This window comes from Ochotona curzoniae, unplaced genomic scaffold, assembly GCF_017591425.1.
Source record: "Ochotona curzoniae isolate NIBS_2020 unplaced genomic scaffold, NIBS_Ocur_1.0 contig_1, whole genome shotgun sequence".
NCBI lineage: Eukaryota > Metazoa > Chordata > Mammalia > Lagomorpha > Ochotonidae > Ochotona > Ochotona curzoniae.
Genome location: NW_024464918.1, coordinates 18997864 through 19018042, shown reverse-complemented (window position 1 = coordinate 19018042; position 20179 = coordinate 18997864). Strand labels below are relative to the sequence as shown.

Genomic DNA, 20179 nt, shown 5'->3' with positions numbered 1-20179 from the left:
GAGATGATGGGTTTTATGCTTAAGTGTTCTGCATAGTGTCCTTGGTCTAGGAAGGGCAAGGGCCCCTGTCCAGCGGTCTTAGAGAAATGTTATTTTTAAAGACGTCTACCACTACTTGAGAAAGTAAATAAATGAATAAGCAAGCAAGTAAATCGTGAACATTAGGCAAAGAATGAAGTCAAGGTGGCTGGATTAAAGTTCCTGTCCTCCACTATGTGACTTGGGAAAGCCCCTTAGCTGCTCTAAGCCCAAGCATATTTGTTGTCTTGTGTGTTAATTCTTTGACTTAAATTGATTGAGGGCCTCCCATGTGCTAAGGATGGTAATATACACAGAGGATAGCTAAAACATGAACTCTGGAGGCATCCATATTCAACAGAAGGAAGTCCCTCTTAGATCTGGATGGGAAGACCCTAGCACCTTTCTCTGAGATGCAGTTCTGAGGCGACCCACCAGGGGGCGTACAGGACTGAAATGCCTAAACCTGTTGGCAGATTTATAATCTGATGGCCAGAGACCATTACCAATTCTTATGTGTGTTTCATTCTCTCAACAGCTTTTAAATGCTGTGGTCCTGTTAGCAGTTTTCAAGAGTCACACAAACTCCCAGTCTTATCTTGAAAGGCTTAGCTGCCACCAGGCCCACATTCTTATCTGATAGCCACTAGTAGGGGATGAATTTTCTAGTCTCTCTCCTGCTTTCTTTTATGCTCCCACCTGAACCCTCTGGGCATTTGAGATTATGATTCCTGAGAAGAAGGGCCTGGGTTGAGTGTTCCGTGGCAACAATCTTGGTCCTTACTTGGCTATGTTTGGGGAAACCAAAGTGATGCTAACCCTCCTGGAAATCGCAGCCTCAGGACACAAGGTGCAGGGTCAGAGTGAAGGAGGCTCAAGGTGAACAGGGGTGGGAGGGGAGCGTGAGCACCTCCAGATTGGTTCCTATTTACAGAGCTTTTTGGGACGAGCATTCTTGGAGAGAGGATTTGGATAACAGGGAGCAACGAGAGCGAATATTAGGAGGCTACTAACAGCTGTCACAGCCTTTGGTCTTGGACTTGAACCAGAGGAACAATGAGGATGGACATTTTGGAGTCAAGAGTTGATCAGGAGGCTGGCTGCTGGTCCTTGGAATAGGATTTTTACAGGGGTCCTGGGAGGAACGTCAGAGTGCACACATCCTTCAGACGATGCCTACAGAATCCGGCTCAGGAGCCTGAAGTGATCACGACCCTCTAAAGTGTTGCTCAACAAAGGGAATTGATTTCTTTTCTTCTTGTTATAGAGATCAAGATCCCATAGGACAATGAGAGTAAAGAGGACCTTATCAGAGCACCTGAACTAGGACTTGTAAATTGGCAACATGCCGGGGGTGCATCTAGGTAAAAAAGGTGCTTGGAATGGGCTTGCATGTTTTAGGAATTAGGATTTCATGTGAATATTGATTTTTGGTTCTTTATCGGAACACTGGATGATCTGGCAATACTGGGCATACATTTCTCAGTTGGCTACAGGCTGGGACTGAGGAAGCTCTGCCCCCTTTGCAGTAGTCTGTTCCCCTGTTTCTACCCCGTCCACTGCTATCACTCCCTTGTGTCTTATTCTTGGTTCTCTTCACTCATGTAAGTTACCTACTTAGACCTGGCAAGCATTTGAATTTGTAACTCTGGTTTATACTGGAAGCTTTCTAAATTATTTGTTGATTCATGGGAACTTTTCAGCCAGAGAAACTATAGTTCCAATTCCCTTATCTAAGTCAAGAAAAAGTGGAGCTACTTGGGGGGAGAAGCAGAGATGAGTCGGCTGTTTTTGCTTGATGCTTCTCCTTTTTGGAGCACCTGGTAGCAGGCCTAAAGCTCCATGAAGCATGTGTTTAAAACTGCCCCTATAGCCATCTCTAGTCCTGCAGAGATGAAAAAGCCAGCAGCCCAAGGAAAGGGGAGGCAGTGGAACAGTTTGTGCCTGAGCCCAAGTTTGAACCCATTTCTCCATGTTCTGTGCTTCTCTCCTATTACACAGAGGTGGAAGGCAGATCTGAATTCACTTTTTGATTCCCGGCAGCCATATAACATGTCCTATTAAGTTGGTTTTCTGTGGCTTTGTTGTGGGTCCATGGGAAAAAAGAATGAGCTGGGGAAAGACTTCCGGAATTCACACCACGTATCTACCACCTTGCTTACAATGCTATGCCGCTTGCCTCTAACCTGGCGTAACATTTCCCTGTGGATCTGGAGGGAATGTTTTCCCTACCTTTAAAATTGGGCCTGATTCTGGCATCGTATCCAGACGTTCTTCCCATTAGCTTATCCAGGAAATCTGAGGGTGACATAGGCTTGGGTGCAGAGCGGGCAGCTTCAGCCTCCTTAGAAGCAGCGAGGCTGAGAAGAGAGAGAGAGAGAGGAAAGAAAGTGGTTAGTTAATGCTGATGTTTCCTCCTGCTGGGATCAGATCTCAGTGTTGTCCAGCCTCTATGGAACCCACAAAGTATTCTTGTTTCCAGAAATGGGGAATGGGGGTCCCTAATGTGGTCCAGGGGCCTAGGTTCAATTTTTTACCCAGCCCAAATATCAGCCAGCCATGATTCTGGCAGCATCAACCACATGACTGATCAATGCTGAGATACCACGGTCCCCTCAGGGCATCCTCTATGGGATGCTGAGCAGTCTTGCACTTGCTTCTGGGTTGCCCTGGGAAAGGGATTTAAGGGTTAACATGTATTTTAGATCCCTGCACTCTCTTAGGTACATGGAACCACATAGCCAGAAAGGGCCTTGGAGATCAGGTAACCTAGCTTTTTCTCAAGGCTTATCTTCATCAGCCAGTAACTTAAAAAAAATAGTCTCTAAATAACTTTTTTTTTTTTACTATTTTTTTTATTTAAGAAGACTTGACTGATATATAAAATTGTACCTATTTACAGTGTGCACATAATGTCAAAATGCATAAATATTGCACAATGTTCAAATGAGGGTAAACATATCTATTCATATACATCATTTCTTTCTGTTGAAAACATTCAAAATCCTTTATTCTGGCATCATGCTAAAGTGTTTATTTTCAAAAGGCAGAGTGGTGGAAAGTGAACCCTTGCAATTACTAGGGTTGAGCCAGGCAAAAGCTGTGAACCTGGAAGTCTATCTAAGGTTCCACGTAGAAGGCAAGTGCCCGGGCCTGGCATGGTGGCATAGGCCCTCATCTTGCACACTCTGGGATCCCATATGGGCACCAGTTCTAATCCTGGCAGACCCACTTTCCTTCCAGCTCCCTGCTTGTGGCCTGGGAAAGCAGTCAAGGATGGTCCAAAGCTTTGGGACCCTGCCCCCACGTGTGGGAGACCCAGAGGAGGTTCCTTACTCCCGGCTTTGGATTGGCACAGTACCAGCCATTGCACTCACTTGGGGAGTGAATCATCAGATGGAAGTCTTCCTCTCTGTCTCTCCCCCTCTCTGTATATCTGACTTTGCAATAAAAATAAATAATTCCTTAAGAAGAAGAAGAAGAAAAAAGAAGGCAAGAGCCCAAGCACTACCTGTTACATCCTAAGATGCACTAGCAGGAATCTGGATCATAAGTGGAGGAGCCAGGACTTGTACTCTGCATAGAATTAGGACATTCTAAGTGGCAGCTTATGTGACCATGCCACATTGCCAGTCCTGGCTTCATTTTTATTAGACAAAAAAAAATACATTATTGTTATCTGTCACCATCCTACTGTGCAATAGGACATATTACTACTTACTCCCTTTAAAAAAAGATTTATTAATTTTTTTTATTGGAAAGGCAGATCTACAGAGAGAAGGAGAGACATAAAATTCTTCCATCAGCTGGTTCACTTCCTAAGTGGCCACAACAGCCAGTTCCGAGCTTATCTGTAGCCAGGAGCTTCTTCTGGGTCTCCCATGTAAGTGCAGTGTCCCAAGGCTTTCGTTCATCCTCTATTGCTTTCCCAGGCCACAAGCAGGGAGTTGAATGGGAATAGAGTGGCCAGGATATGAACCTGTGCCCATATGGGATCCAGGCGCTGAAAGGGGGAGGATTAGCCAATTGAGCCATTGCACTGGCTCCCATTACTTCTTACCCTTGCCTATAACTTGGTATTCATTCATCAGCCTTTTTCCAACTCTCCTTCACCTCTCCTCTGGTGCTACTTTACTCTGAATCTTTTTTTTTTCTTTTTAGGTTCTGCATATGCATGTAATCATTCAGAATTGTGTCTTATTTCAGTTAAAGCAGTGACCTCCAGTTCCATCCATGTTGTCGCAAATGATGAAATTTCATTCCTTCAATGGTTGAAAGCCGTTCTATTGTGTCCATTCATCTGTTGGTGGATATTGAGATTGTTTTCATTGCTTAGCTATTGTGAAGAGTTTTGTAATAAACATAGGCGTGCAGATGCATCACAGACAGACTGATACTATTTCCTTTGGATATTTACCTTCTAGTGGGATAACTGGATTGTATGATAGTTCCATTTTTTTTTTACCTTTGTGAGGACACACAGAAGTAATTAGGCATTCCTGTCTTGGGTCTCTTCACAACTTTTATTTATGGGACCACTATATTATAATGAAACACACCCTTTAGAAAACATTCAGTTGGAAAAGTCCAGCTACCAGGAAGGTGCTGTGTGTGTAGCCTGTCAAGAGTTGAAGGGTTGGAAATCAAACTTCTGGAGATGCTTATACTGTGTATGCCCCTGCCCCCTCTGCCTACTCCATTCAACAAAGTGGTTTCATGTTCTCATTCACACCATGGTATAAATCACACTGTGGTATAAATGTCCAAGAATAATGGACTTTAATTTGCCAGTCTTGTACAGATTTCAGTGAGTTAAGACTGGAGACTTAAGGGTTGATGAGCAGTTATTTGGACTGCTGTGGGTAACGGAAGTTTTCTAATCCTGAAATCATGTGCAGAAGATACCTGGAAGCTATAAACAATCTTGTCTTTGGCTTGTGGGTCCAAGGGTTGGAGGAAGGACATGGATAGAAATGTGTGTGTGTGTGTGTGTGTGTGTATGTATGTATGGGGGAGAGAGAGAGAGAGAGAGAGAGAGAGAGAGAGAGAAAGAGAAAGGAAGGCAGGAAGGAAGAAAGAAAGAAAGAACGGAAGGAAGGAAGGAAGGAAGGAAGAAAGAAAGAAAGAAATAGGGAGAGAGATATACAAACTTCTGAACCCTAGTCTGGTAGGACAAGGTATTCCCCAACAATTAGTAATTACTCTTCTTCCTCCTCCTCTTCAGTGATCTCATCAGTTGTGTTTAAATGATCTTTCCTAATGGTTGAATCTCGAATCCTAGCCTGTCCACTTAAAACCCCCGTTCTCCTTTGTAAACACCCACAAGCTGTGTCCTTCATAATACCTTCTTCCTATTCATCTAAGTGTATTCCTATGTCACAGGCTTCCCAGATAACATCCGTTTCCTACCACTCTCTAGGGTTAAAAGTCTCAGAACCATCTTGTTCCTTGGTCTCCCTCTTCACTTACCTCCCTACAATAGTTACCATCAGGGCGTGGGTCATGCCACCTGGTAATACAGTGATTTGCGTTTTAGGAGCAGGAATCAGGGTGGCTTTATCTATTGTCTGTTGGTTGGTCCTTTTGGATCCCCTACTGTGTCTACCATGATGTCAACAACTTAATTGGTGCTCGGTAATCACGTATTGAGTGAATGAATGCATAATATATTTTACTTTAATTAATCAAGTATCCTGGATGGTAGGAAATGTTCATAAATATTTATATATGGGCTAGCAACTTTAAAATAATTAGACTATTATGCACAATGATGAATAACACTGAAAGCAATCTGGCATCCCCTGGAGATTCGGAAGGTGTTCTAGGGTTGCACAATTGTGTTTAGTAATCACAGGGTCCTTTATTTGTATCCTGAAGACCTATTTCTGATGAATAGGATTAGGGACACCTGTATGTTACTCTGTGTGTGTGCGTGTGTGTGTGTGTGAGAGAGAGAGAGAGAGAGAGAGAGAGAGAGAGAGAGAGAGAGAGACTGGAGGCAGGCAGTCTGTGATGGAGGAGATCTCTAGATGTGAGGTACATGTGTGTTCTGTGTACAAGATGGTATGTGTAAAGATTAGGGTATTCATAGGAGTATGTGTATAAATGCAGTGTATTGTGTTACACAGATTTTTTTAAATGTGTGATATGTGAATACTCATGTTCATGTGAAAAAGTGTTGACAAATATGGCATCTAATGTGGGCACGTGTAGGCATTCATGGGGTATAGGATGTGAATGAATAACATGCCTTTGCATATGTGTGTCTGGGATGTGTGTATTGCACATGTTTTCATTGGAGTATGATAGTGTAAAAGCAGAAAAAGAGCAGGTGATTTGGAATCGATTTATGTTTCAGTCATTAATCAGTTATGTCACCTTGGGAAAGTTACTTAGCCACTCAAGCTTTAGTTTCCTCATCCATCAAATGAATTTTATGTAAGGAGTAACCAAGGAGGCTACAGAGGTTAAAAAAAGAGAGCCTAGGACATTTGTTGAGAAACAGGCAATAATTGATATGTTATCTTCCCTTTGGTGTGTGTGTGTGTGTGTAGCCGTTCAGAGCCAGTCGTCCTGTCTCTCACTGCTTGCAGCTGCACCATGGGGGAGCATAGCTGGGAGAGCCCCCAGATAGCTCTCAAAGCTCACAGTGAGTCCTGCAGTGCCACCTTGGCTCCACCAACACCAGAATCAGGGCTGCCATGCTGCTCTGCCAAGAGTCAAGGGCAACCTCAGGTAGATAAGTGGTGAGTAACCCTCTGCTGTTCTGAGTCACTCTTGGATGTTTTGTAGGAGTGGCAGTTAGGAAGTCTTCATAAGCTCTTCTTTCTCCAGCCCCTCCTCTTTGATAATAAGATTTGGGAATACTCCTTGCCAGTAGTTACTAGAGCGTAAGCAATCTCTTGGCCCTTAGGCCTCGTTCTTAAACCTGAATCCTATTAGGCATTATGGTGGGAGAATGAATTCACCCCAAATTATCTCAAACCACTTGCTATTAGCATGCCATTTAATACCAGAATCCTCCCCAGAGATGTGGAGTCCTTGGGCTGTTCTAGTTGGCACATCTGCTGTAAGATATCTTAGGTCTGGTAATCTGAACACTGGCTCACATAAAACCGTCACCCTGAATGACTGCATGCAGCAGTGGCTCTGAGTGGTTAAGCATCTGGTCTCAAGTCACACAGCGCTTTAATGAAAGAGGGTCTTAGAATTCAGCTTCTCTGGTAGTGGCACTTTCAAATGCTGAAAAGCATGAGAATTGTGCAAAATATAAAGTCATGGTGGCACCTATAATTTCAAATTGTTAAACCCAAGAAAAGGAAAATGTGTATCTTTCTTCCAGTGATCCTGGTAGACATACCTGCATTTCTCACAAGTTGAACTGAAAAAGAAATAGTGATGAATGACTGTTATAACCTTGCTCTGTCTCACAGTGGAAATCTTGGACGTTCTGAGACTCTCCAGTTTCTCCCATATATTGTTTTTCAGTTCTTTTCTGGGCATCATTTTCCTCATTCTGGCCCTGTTTATGCATCACATCCACAATTGCTTAATTTTTCATCATCTTTAAAAAAGGAAAAGTCTGTCTTACCACTAATGAATGGAACACTAGTGCTACTTGCCATCATAGAAGGTAATTGTAGTGAACATAGTGAAGACAAAGAAAAGAGTTTAAAGTTGTAGTTGTCTGCCTCTTGCTGCCTGGCAATGTCCTGAGCCCGAGGCTTGTCCTCAGTTGCAAAGAAAGATCAGTAAGTGTTAGAGACATATTTGTACCTAACAGAGACTTTCATCCCTCTGGTTCAACTCCAAAAGGCCCCTAATTCATTTCCAAATACAAAGGCTCCACCTTAATGCCAAAATAGCCATGCCCCTCCACTTGGTAATCCTCGAGCATTTCTGTCTATATTTAGACACTACAATTTGCACAGAATTATTCCAAGTCCCGCTGCCTCCTTTCCCCACATGGTAAATCTGCGCTCTGTGCATCTGTGTGGAGTAAACACACATCCAGGAGCTCTTGATAGGCGTTTGGAGCCATGACCTCTGCCTTTGGTGCACTTAAGCTGTGAGCTATTCTACGGAGAAGCTGGGGATGAACCTGAGAAATGAAACATGCACTTGTTTGGGATTTTCAGGCCTTATAAAAGTATTTGGAAAGGATACAAATTGTTTCAGGGATTACTGAAACATCAGACTTAGTTTGGTCAGATTTGATTGCTTAGTAATTTTCAGAAAGCTGGTCAGGTCTTCTGGGACCCAGGTTTTGTTGTTTTTATATTTTGTAGTTCCTCCCTGACGTGTATGGTGTTAGATGCACCACCTGGACAGAGCACTGGACTATCCATCACCTTCTTTCTAGTCAGGCCATCAACCACACGAATGGCCTTGGGAACTTAGAAGGCCTTAGCTGTCACCAAGAGGAGTTCAACAGGGGGATGGAGACAGGGTGATGTAATGGGGTAGGGGCTGTGACTTCTGCTAAGTCCCTTCTCTTCTTTGCTTTTAGTTTCCTAAAACATACAATGGGGGCGGGAGGGATTAAGATACTCTCTAAGACTCCTTCCAGCCCTAAGTCATCATTTTGTGGTCTATAATATTTTTCTCTCTTTATTTCTTTTCTCCTGTCTCCCCCCTCCCTTCCTTAATCTCACCTTTCTTTTTAAAAATATCTTCCCTCCCTCTCTCCCTCTCTCCCTCTCTCCCTCTCACCCTCTCCTCTCTTTCCTCTCTTTCCCCCTTCTCCTCCTTCCCTCTCTTCCCTCCCTTCCCTCCATCTACTTTTGGGATCCAAATGTGGGCTCCCTTAAGGAAATGTGCATGTGCTTGAATTTTGGTTCTTCCTCATTCATTCTCAAGATTTCTCTCCAATGGGCTAAACTGTTTCTAAGGAACTTGTTGAAAGAAAGGCCAAATCAATGCTCAGATTGCCATTCTTCAGTTGCAACAACAATTGGATATAGGAAATCAATATGCAGCTGCCAATCTGAATTTCAAATGAGTTCAGGTTGGCAACAGGACTGGAGAGAAAAATTTCTGTTATGCCTTACATGGGAATCCATCCACAAGAACCAGTCTTGGTTAGCAGAGTGTAGGTCTCCCCAAAGGTCTCATCTCCCCAGGAATTTTCCATGTGTGGGGAAATCCCTGTGGTCAGATTGGGACCAGGGGCAAAGACAAAAAGTGAATGACAAGCAAATGGCTAAGAGGCTGGGCTTAAACAAGGGAAAGAATTGTAGGGCTGGAGGGGGAAGTTAAAGGTGCAGGTTGTAAGGGAAAGGGAATAGAAGGAAGGAGACAAAGAGGGAAGAGAAAAAGTGGGTGTGTTTGAGTCTGGCTAGAACTGTATAACGAGTGAGCGTAGAGGGAAAGTCACCCAGCTGTGTTTGACATCAGGGTGTGTGGGAGTGGGGATTCCAAAAGACTTTGTAGAGAAAATTACTTTCATAGAAAATTTGAAGGTTGGATGTGGAATTGGCCTGAAGAAGTGATAGAGAAAGGGTGTTTTATGTGGAAAGAGTAGCATATACAAAGCCTAGAGGTGAGAGAGTGCTTGGAGAAGTAGTGTACGTTTAGTGCTCCTAAAAGGGAAAGAGTAACAGAGGAAGGGAGGCAGTCATCAGAGACAGGGCAAGAAAGAGAAAGACTAGATACATACATATGCTGAGAATAGAAAGTAAGAGATGAGGAAGGAGTCCGTGGTTGGATCATAATCTGTGTTCTTGTTGTAAGCAGGGCGCAAAGCTCCCCAGGGATTTCATCCCAAGTTTCTCCAATTGTGAAATGGCCATTTTGGATTGGCTCAGGCTTCGCATGGAGTGTGGATGCAGTTCAATTGGCGGTGGCTGTTCAGGGAAGGGTGCAGGGGCTGAACCAGCAGCTGAGAGTGGCAAGGTGAGTTACCAGTTTCGGCCAACATGCTATACTGTGGGTGCTAGCTCTTTTGGTTTTGCTGGGGATATAATTTTACACACTTGTAGGATACAGTGTGATCATTGTGTATATGTAAACATTATAAGGATCAAATCAGAGTAACTAGTATTTCCATCTGTTTTAATATTGAACATTAAATTATGTTGGGAGGCTTCAAGTCTTGAATGATGGTCTCTCTTTTTTTTTTTTTAACATTTATTTATTTTTTGATTGGAAAAGCAGATTTATAGAGAGGAGAGACAGAAAGATCTTCCCTCTGCTGGTTCACTCCCCAAGTGGCCACATAGCCCCAGTTGAGCTGATCCAAGGCCAGGAGCCATGAATTTCTTCTGTGTCTTCCATGTGGCTGCAGGGTCCCAAGGCTTTGGACCATCCTTGGCTGCTTTCCCAGGCCACAAGCAGGGAGCTGGATAGGAAGTTAAGCATCCGGGTCATGAACTGGTGCCCGTATGAGATCCTGGCACTTATAAGTTAAGGATTTAGCCATTCAGTCATTGTGCTGGGCCCTGATCCTTATGATTTATTAAGTATCCACTGCATGCATAAGGTGTGTAGGGGAAATGCAGACAAATAGATCACTTCCACAGAAAAAGCACTCCATGTGGGCTGGATTTTTGTTTGTGTTGGTCAATGCCCGAGCTACAGTTAATTTTACAGTTAACTGTAACAATTAATTTTACAGTTAATTTTAGTTTATGAATACTTTTAGAAAGACCCAGAATTTGCCAGGATCTATGTTTCGTATTGGGGATAAAAAAGCTTTCTTCTGCCTCCTTGCCCGTGGGCCAGCCTTGGGAAGAGAATAGAGGATGGTGAAGGGAGGAGTATGTGATGTTGAGTCAGGTCGGCACTCTTGACCTTGTAGAAACAATCAGTTTCCCAGTTCTGGCTCTGATGCCAAGGGAGTGGGGGGTTCTTGAACATTGTGGGCCCTGCTGACCATCCTCAGCTTTGCCAGGAAACATCTGGCTTTCCCTGGCCAGCTGTGTAATTCTGGCTTTATTTGATTGCAGTAAGAGGCTTAAGCTGGCCTGGGAGTGCCTTACATTTTTATTACTCTCACTTCATGATCTGCTAAGCGCCCCTGGGGGCAGCATGTCACAGTTGGCATGCCATGAGACCAAATCTCCTCTGATCTTATGGAACAAGACCTCCTTTCCCCTTCCTCTCCAACACCCACAACTGTAGCTGCCTCCTTGTAAGGAGATGGGGAAGAAACATAAATAATTGAACTTGATTCTTGTCGGTCCTGAGTTCTTGGACTTGGAAGGAACCTAGATATTCCATGTGGATCTCTCCCACACCTGCCCCTAAGGAAGTCTGATGCTCAAGGTATCTGAACATGCTCTGTCCTCAATTCTACTCTGTTTCCCTGGGTCACCTTTTATTGACTCATTCTCCTGCTTCTTTAGTGTGCCCCTACAAAACTTGTCCAGCAGTAGAGCTAGGTGAGTGAGGTGCCTAACAAAGTGTAAACAGCCTTAAGTCACTCTTAAGGTCATGGAAGTCTCAGCCTTGTTCTTGCAGGGACCGGAGAGTGAGCATCCCCTTAAGTTTCCAGCCTGATTGACCTCAGCTAGCAGGGGCCTCTGTTACAGCATCTTGGTTCCTGATCTGTCTAGGATAGAATTTCTTATAGATGAGCAAGTATCCACCATGAATACAGGGAATCTCTACCTCTCAGCATTCCATTTTATGTTCCAAAAGCTTTGTCTATGAAATGCATATTGAAATACACATCACATATTTAATCTCATTTCATTCTCCAAATGCCCTTAGAGATAGGAATTTGGTCCCCATTTTACAGATATGAAAACGGAAGCTTTGTAAAGGTGTGGCTCAATGTGCCAAAGTCTGGCATCTGACACTGCATTTGCTTAAGTGATGCAGCCTTTCTCTTCCCTCATCTCCCTTCTTGCTCTGTGTGCATATGTGTGGCAAGGATGGGAGTATGACAATCCTTGACCTCTTTCAGTTCAAGCTCAACCTTCAGTTTATAATCTACCTTTCTCTGAGGATCAGACAAATCAAAGTGTTATGTAGACAAGATCCTGAAAACATGATTTTGATGAGGCCCAGAACCTGGCATGTAGTCAGGGCTCAATAAAATTTGTTGAGCAGATGATCCACACTTGGAGTTCCAGAGGAAACTTTATTTAGCTCTATAGCCATTGGGCATCAGTGGTATGATTTGGAGGAAGCAAAAAACAAACGGCCCAGAGCAGTAGCCTAGTGGCTAAATCCACACCTTGCATGTGCCGGGCTCCAATAGGGGTGCCGGTTTGTGTCCTGGCTGCTATACTTCCCTTCCAGCTCTCTGCTTGTGGCCTGGGAAAGCAATAGAGGACAGACCAAAGCCTTGAGACACTGCACCCATGTGGGAGACCCAGAGGAGGTTCCTGGCTCTTGGATTCAGATCATTTCAGCTCTGGCCATGTGGTCACTTTAAAAGTCAATCAGTGAATGGAAGATTTTTCTCTTTGCATCTCCTTTTTTCTGTAAATCTGACTTTCCAATAAAAATAAATAAATCTTAAAAACAAAATAAAGCTCTTAACCCTGGTCCTTTATGCTTAGTTGGCCTCTGGGTAAAATTTTTGATGTCCACTGGGAAAACTTAAAGCAGGAAAACAGTGGAAGTGAAATGTTCTGATGATGCTCTCTCTTTTAAGAAGCATTGGAAACGTTCCCATGGAAATATGTGTACCAGTCATCTGGGAAAAACCTCTGTGCATCCACCCCTTCCTGTCCTTTGTATCACTAATTATGATTCTACAGCAGGCATATCGCATCTCATTCTGCCCTGATTGTACCTGTATGTTTCACTTGGGAAAATTCTCCCGGGCCTCTGACCTTGACTGTCATTCTGTGGTCTGGTCCTACAGTGAAAGAACTTTTGGCTTAGGTCTATGGGCACCAAGTAGCTTCCCAGATGAGCTGTAATGTGAGGAATGCAAGTGGATTCTTCAGCTATGTGGGTGCTGAAGAACAGGCCTACGGGGTTGACTCTGGGTAAAAGCTCTCTGCAGACTGCATCCTGTGTAATCAGTATGCATCCCACGAGCTGGACAGGAGAGCAAATGGCTCTCATTACTTTCGATGCAGCTTTCTCTTTAATCAGATAAATCTCGCCAGAGAAATGTGTTTTTGCAGAGAATGGAGCTCAGGGCTTCTGTACCAAAAGTTTTGAAAAAAAAAAAAAAGGTTGCATTGATCAGTAGTGATTGGCCATTTGAGGTTGCACAGGCCTGGGTATGTACTTGGGGCTGCATATTGTATATCTGTTTCTGTATTTAACCTTCCTAACAGTTTTGAATGACAGCATCATTAATCCCATTTTACAGATGCAGAAGCTGTCATTCCATTTTCAGAAATCTAGCCGAGGCCTTGCAGTTTGTCAGTAGAATGTCCGGGGGTCATCTCGTAGGTGAGGCCCTCACCAATAACCACCACCCTCTAGTGACTCTTCCAAAGCACGATGCTTTGCACAGTCCCCGTGAGGACTTGCTCTGCTGCGTGAGATCCATGGTTTCATGACTCTCGGGCATTACAGGTGAAACGAGGATGAGAGAGTAGGTTGAGAGCGATGTGATCCTCACTGGCATGTGTCTGACGGAGTTCATCTGACACTTCCAGGCCCATTGTTGCCATTGATAATCTCACTGTTTCCATGAGAGTGTCTCAGGAGGTGGCCCTGGAGCTCCACTAAAAAGATCTTGGATGGCAGAACCCTAACACATGTCAGGATCTTCAGGTCTGATCTAGGATCTTTTCTGCTTGATTTGGCGATTCTCAAAGGACAGCAAAAAAGAAAAATCTAAAACCACCGAGACCAAGGATTGATTCATCTCATCAGAATTTTTCTGTGGTCAACTTGCCTTTCACTTTACCCTTTTCTGTCTCAATTCACTCATCTTTGAAATACCACCTGTGTTTACCAACCTCTGGTGTTGTCTGAATGGCAAAAGGTCCTGTGCTTTTACCAGTGCTGTGGAAGTAGACTTTTTACATTGGTAGTTTTTTTTTATCCACTGGGTACTTTGTAATAAGGATCATTTCCTTTGACACATTAGTTTTTCCATGTATTATAACGGTTCCATGTATTATAGCTATGGAAGGCCTGCTATGTGTCAGGGCAGGATATGAATAAAGAATATTAATAGCTGGCCCTTATTGAGTATCTTATAAAGTACCAGGCATTATGCTAAGAGTTTTAACTCAGTTGGGTATCATTACTCCTGCTTTGTTGATGGGTAAACTGAGGTTCATGGAGATTTAGTCACTTACCCATGTTCACCTGACCTCAAAGACATCTGTCTTAGCTCTATCAATGATGAAAATGCAGAAGGCATCATTTTCCAGGAGCTTATAAACTTGTTTCTCTCAAACTAGAAAGAAATCTATGTGAAAACAAATGTATGATTGGACATCTGAGTTTATTAAGGAAAAAAACCCTCTCTTCCCCCTCAGAGCTATGTCATTTCAAACCTATAGTTGGCCAGAAAAAAAAAAAATCCAAGCTGGGATGAACTTATAGAAAGTGCATTCACAAAATGGTGCTATCTATCCCAGAGAAAACTGGGGTTTTCATTGAACTTAGATATCTTTGTTCTTCAAGCCTCTGAAAGACTGTGGAGTCTGGGATGGAGGTTTCACCTAATGAATACAGAACCCATATCCCTTGTTGGGGTACCTGGGTTCAATGCTGGTTTGGTTTTCAATTGCAACTTTTGGGTAATACAGACCCTGAGAGGCAGCGGGGGATGATTTAAAAAATTGGATCCCTGCCACCTGTAAGGAAGACCTGGGTTGAATTCCTGGCTCACTTCTCCTTCACCATTGTAGTGGATGACAGCTGCTTCTTCCTCTTTTAAATAACAGCAGCAACAACAACAACAATAATACAAGACTATAACTCAAAGAACATTCTAATGATAAATGATTCTGCCTAGGTACTGAAGAAGAAATGATGTTAAATTGCGCAAAGGTCAACCTGGATTAAGATCTGAAGTTGCCTTTAATGAGCAAGGAGGTGAGTCTTCATAAAGCAGAATCTCCCAGCTCACTGAAATTGTGTTGGGAAGGTTTAGCTGAAGTGGGTTTTTGTATGTAAACAGACTTGTAGGATGCTAAAGGGCTCTGATGATGCTCTTTAAATAGCCCTGAGTCTGTAGATCTGGGTCCACTATGCTCTGGGGTATTTGCTTCTTTATATTACACAGCAGGTTCCAAAGTCTTGAGGAGCAGGTGAATGGAAGAATCATAGAACTATGGGATCAGGTCTTCTTGTTTATGAAAGTAATAGACATTCATAGGCCACTGCTATGAATGCAAAACTGCACATAACAACATTGTAAAGTAAGGGTTATTGTTTCCATTTTATAGATGAGGAAGGAAACTGACTCTGAGATGAATGTGTGATAGCAATGACTAGCAACAATCAAACACTTCCTAGTTGCTACACATAGAGCTGCAAAATTTCCTATTCCTGGTTGCTAGTTCTCCCAGCCATCTTAGGAAGTGACAACCATTTTCTTTCGTATTTCTCACTTGAGAAAACTGAAGTTTGGAGAAAGCTGACTGACTTACGCTGGTCAAGTTGATAGACAAAACTAATTGAGGCAGAATTTTGGCATCAGCTTTGAAGCAATTCTTCAAATCTGCTAAAACCATTCACCCAATTCAAATAATTGCATGCACTGTTTTAAGTTCCTATTTCTCTATAGTGTAATGTCTAAACAGGCTATTTACTTGGGAGAATTCAGAAGTGCTAGTGACAGCCTGGTGGAGTTTAATGAGAGAAGAATGATTGATGGATGAGAGAGAGATACAGTCCCTTGGAAAGATTTCTCATTACAGATAGAGGATCTCAAGTTTCCTCTTGAAGTTTCTTTTCCTCTTGAAGTTTCTTTCCTTTCTAGCTCGCACCTTCATGATGCTTCTGCAGGGGCAACTTTTGTAGCTCACAGAAGAATCAAAGGGACGGCCTGAAGTTGACGCTGCCTCCTGCTTTTTGCTGCATATCAGAGACAAAGGGACATGACTGAAGACATGAGACAAGGTAAAGCTGTGGAGTCAGAAATCCTGGATTTTATTTCTGTCTCTTGTGGTTCTCCGTCATATGATCTTGAACAAGCCCTTTACTATGTAAGAGTACTTCAAAAGACTGATGGAAAATAGAACTAAAAGAAGTTTATGAGTGGACTTTTGGCACAACTGTAAGTTGCTACATGGAATGCACACATCTTAGGTTGGCATGTCTGGGTTTGAGTCCTGATTCCACTCAAGATTTCAGTTTTCTATCAATGCAGACAACTGGGAGGCAGCAATGGATGGCTTAATCAGTGAAGTCCCTACCACTTAGCGTGTTATCTAAACTGAGTTCTTGGCTCCTGGCTTTGACTTGTTCATTGCAGGCATTTGGGGAGTGCATAGAAGGGTAGATCTTTGTCTTGGACGATCCCTGTCTTTCAAGGAAAAAAAAAAAGAGAGAGGTAAATTTATTTTCTAGTTGTATTAGTACTCATTTAGCTACTCCCCTATTGATGGAAATGTATAGGATGTTCAACTTTGAACTATTATGAATTATGGTATGGAAAATCACCTCAGCACCCCTTCTGTTCAGGTTCAAGAAGCAAAATTATCCAGCTAAAGGGTCAGAAGTAGCTCTGAGGTAGAGCAGTTATATCGTTGTGAATGAACCCCACCCATTCCTCCAGGACCAGCCACTTAGCTGCAAATTGAAAATTAATTCTTCATAAGGCAGAGTCTGTGGGATAGGCGCTTAAGGCAATGATGAGTAAAGAAAAAGTTGAAAAGAAGAGCAAATACTGCCTCTACGCTTGTCCTTTTTCTCCGCTGACTCATCTTGCCTACAGTGTCACAGACATGGGTGTGTGCTGGGGAGGAGCCGGTGGGAGTTCTCTGGCAGGTTGTTCTGTTCAACTGCCCTGGTTGCAGCTCACTCACTGGTTTTTCATCTCTGAAAATACTTTGATAGAGTAAGCCTCCTACAAATGTTTGAATTGGTCATGGTAAACTCATATTTGATTCTTTTTATTAACTGTGTGATCTTGGTCACTAACTCCTTCATATTGGGTTCCTTATCAGTAAAATACAATAATAGAGTTACATCCTAGGATTGTGGGGTTAGATGAGATGATTTGCCAAGTGGGCTAATTACAGTGCCACATGGGGATGATGTCCTATGAGAACCATTATTACAGATGAGACTGAACATTAGAATTTTTGTTCCAAAGTTTTAAACTTTTTCACTGAAATGTTAGGCTGGCCTAGGTTTAAACAATAATTCTGAAGAATGTCAGAAAAATCCAGAGGCTGAAAGCAACAGGAGTAGCAGGGAATACTGGCTGTACTTCACGTCTTGGCTAATTTATTGTATTTAGTCATGAGTCCTGCATTTTAAGAGGGATATTAATAGGCTGGAACATGTCCAGAAAGGAACAACTGGGCCTGTAAACAAACTTGAATTGACCTAGAAGGAATAATGAAAAACTCTGTGACTATTTGGCTCAGAGAAAACTTAGGCAGAAGGGATCAGTCTGTAGGGTCTCTGTGGGCAACAAGGGTTCAGTGTAATAAAGTTCTTGAGTATGTATTATTCTCCAGGTCCTGAGCAAAGCCCTTTGCAAATAGCATTTCTTTTCCCTTCTCTAAAACACTCTAGGGAGATGCATAATCTATGTACTTACTCCCTGTGCAGATGAAGTTACTGAGGCACAGACAGTAGAAGTGATTTGATTGAAAGTCATGTGGCTACTAGGTGGCAGGGGAGGGATGGGATCAGATCTTTTGGATTGTGCAGGTTTAATACCTTCTTCAGCCCATTGATGCATTCATGTGAAGGTGGTTGGCAGTTTCAGAGAGGGACATGACTGCCTGGCTCATGTGAGAAAAGGATGTTTTGATGCTCAGAGCTACCCTTCCAGACTGAAAAGGCTGCCTAGTTGACATTGAGCCTCCTGTTGTCCCCAGCGTTCAGGTAGAGGCCGCATGTCTTAGCCGAGGTGTGAGCTTGCACTGCGACCTTCCTATGCTTTTTTCTTTAAGTTGCCTAACATTTGTGAACTTTAGTTTCTTAACCAGTCATTTGAAATTCTGCCTAGTTTTAGAAATGTTGGGAAGGGTTGAAAACTGCAAATTACTTGCCATTAATGTATTTAGAGAGCAGTTATCTGTGATTTTTCTGCGTGGATCTGTAGTTCTCATTTTTATGGTGACACTATCTACTGACTTCTTTGTTGAGGTCAGCTTTGGAGAGGTCACCTCCAGAGTAGATATTCGGCCTCATTTCTGCAGGGCACGTAGCTGCTGGTTTTGTCTCTTAAGGCATATGGCAGGCCAGGACTTTAAAACAAGGGCAGAGGAATAAACAAAAGAAAGGACATTAACTTAAAATGTTAAGCAACGGGGCAGATGTTCTTGGGAGAGAGTTTAGAACCATTACATGCTATTGATCACGTATCAGACGGATTCAAAGAACCTGCGGTGCTGCCTCGCATTGTGCCATGTGGCCTAAGAGAGATTGCATCAGCTGAAGGTCTCGTCTTTGTCTCCAAGGGTCTCAAAGCTTGAAACAGTCCAGAAAACAGTAAAATTAGCTAATAAGGCTGAATGTCTTTGGACACTAGATCCTTTGGCTTGAATTTCAGCCAAAGTTTCTTAGAGCCAGGGAATGGAGAAGATAGCCAGGGAAGAGCTTTTCCTGACCTAGAATTTTCTTCTGGATGGATATGGATGGATCTCCATGAGGATTTGTTCTAGCAGGCACCAAGCAATCTTGTTTCCCTAGGCACATTCTCTAGGTATTGTGCAAGGAGCACCTCCCTGCCCTAAACTGGGAATATGGCTATGATTGTTGACTACTGTCAGACCTGGAGGAGAAGGGGCTGGACCTCTGAGGCCCTTCCAGGCAGACTTCCTTCCTGGGCTCCTAAAACATAGCCAGATCCTTCCTCTTCCGTTCGGAGGCCCTGTTCTGTGGGCATCAGCTGGCTTCCTTCTCGTATCATCTAGGGTTCCCACCAGAGGGAGACGTGGAGTTGGCTGCCTCCAGAGAAAGCTTTAATGGTTGGGATTCTTGATGGGCGGATCCTTTCTTTTCTTCTCTCAGCACCATAAGGAGATTCTGACACCCTTGAAAAATGCTGTCCTCATTTCCTCCCATCATTCCCTTTTAGTATTTACTTTATCCTTTCTACATTTCTTTCTTCTTTTGTCCCTCTACCTTCTTCCTGTTCCTCCATGTGTTTTTGCAGTTGAGAGATATCTTAAAATTATTCCAGAACAGTCTACTCAGATGGATACAGATGATAGAACTGTGGTCCAGAGAGGGAAAGAGATTCACAAAGTAGGTTGACCCCGAGATCCCAAGGTCATCCTAAGTTGAATACCATTTCCTTTTTAACTACTCAGCTTATCTCTCTTTTTCTTGGTTTTTTGTTTTTGTTTACTTGTCTTGTTTCCTTAATTTTGTATTTGATTGCTTGCACAGCACTCTTTCTCACTCTGTTTGGTACCTTTAACAATCCTATAGTGACAGATGGAAAGAAAAGTAGGACTCCATCTCCTTCCTCAGAGACTCTCTCCGCTGTGTCACCCCTCTTCCACATCCAGGCCAGTCTGCTGTGCCTTTCTTACATGGAACATTCCCCATTTCCTATGCAAGTTGTATTTTGCCATCTGAAAACTTTGAACAGAGATTGGTTGGCTGAAGGGGGCCCGCATTGGTTAAAATTTCTTCTTTAGTTGCTTCAAACAGGTTTTTATCATAGTACCTACTTCATGGGGTTACTATAAGTATGAAATAGCTAATACTTACAGATCTTTCAAAAAAGTTCCCAGGAGAGAGTAGTCTCTAAATACAAGAAATTTGCTAACATAATTAATAAAAAATTTTATACTTAGAAGAATTCACAGGTGTCAGTTTAATGTGAGGAAAGACTAGAAGGCTGTGAATATACCCCAGATAGGTACTACCTAGAAAATTAGGCAGAGGGTGACTCAATCCCAGCTGTCCTCTGGCTGCTCAATTGCCCACTTTTTGCCCAAATGTACCATCTTTCCTCCAACTATTTGAATTTGTAGTGTAGCCCATGTCCACAATTTATTCCAAGAAGCTGTTTGGGGCTTAGAGGGAAAGTTAGGCCTTATTTGGAAATGATCCAGCTTTATGAATCTTTGTGATAGCTTCCAGTTTCTCCAGTAAC

General features: G+C 43.0%; 1 protein-coding gene across 4 annotated transcripts in view; it reads right to left on the bottom strand.

Annotated features, from left to right (window-relative positions):
* The window catches only part of GLRA1 (glycine receptor alpha 1), a 79896-nt gene that overhangs the window by 44016 nt on the left and 15701 nt on the right, over positions 1–20179 (bottom strand). For 2 of the 4 annotated variants that reach the window (XM_040975855.1, XM_040975864.1), the window contains exons 1-2: positions 2827–2843; positions 2251–2378 (exon numbers count right to left, since the gene is read on the bottom strand). In XM_040975855.1, coding sequence (XP_040831789.1) covers positions 2251–2329 — 79 coding nt within the window. In that variant the 5' untranslated portion in view covers positions 2330–2378; positions 2827–2843. Of the gene's footprint in view, positions 1–2250; positions 2379–2826; positions 2844–20179 lie in introns of those variants that run through there. The other 2 variants (XM_040975836.1, XM_040975846.1) reach the window with 1 other exon arrangement.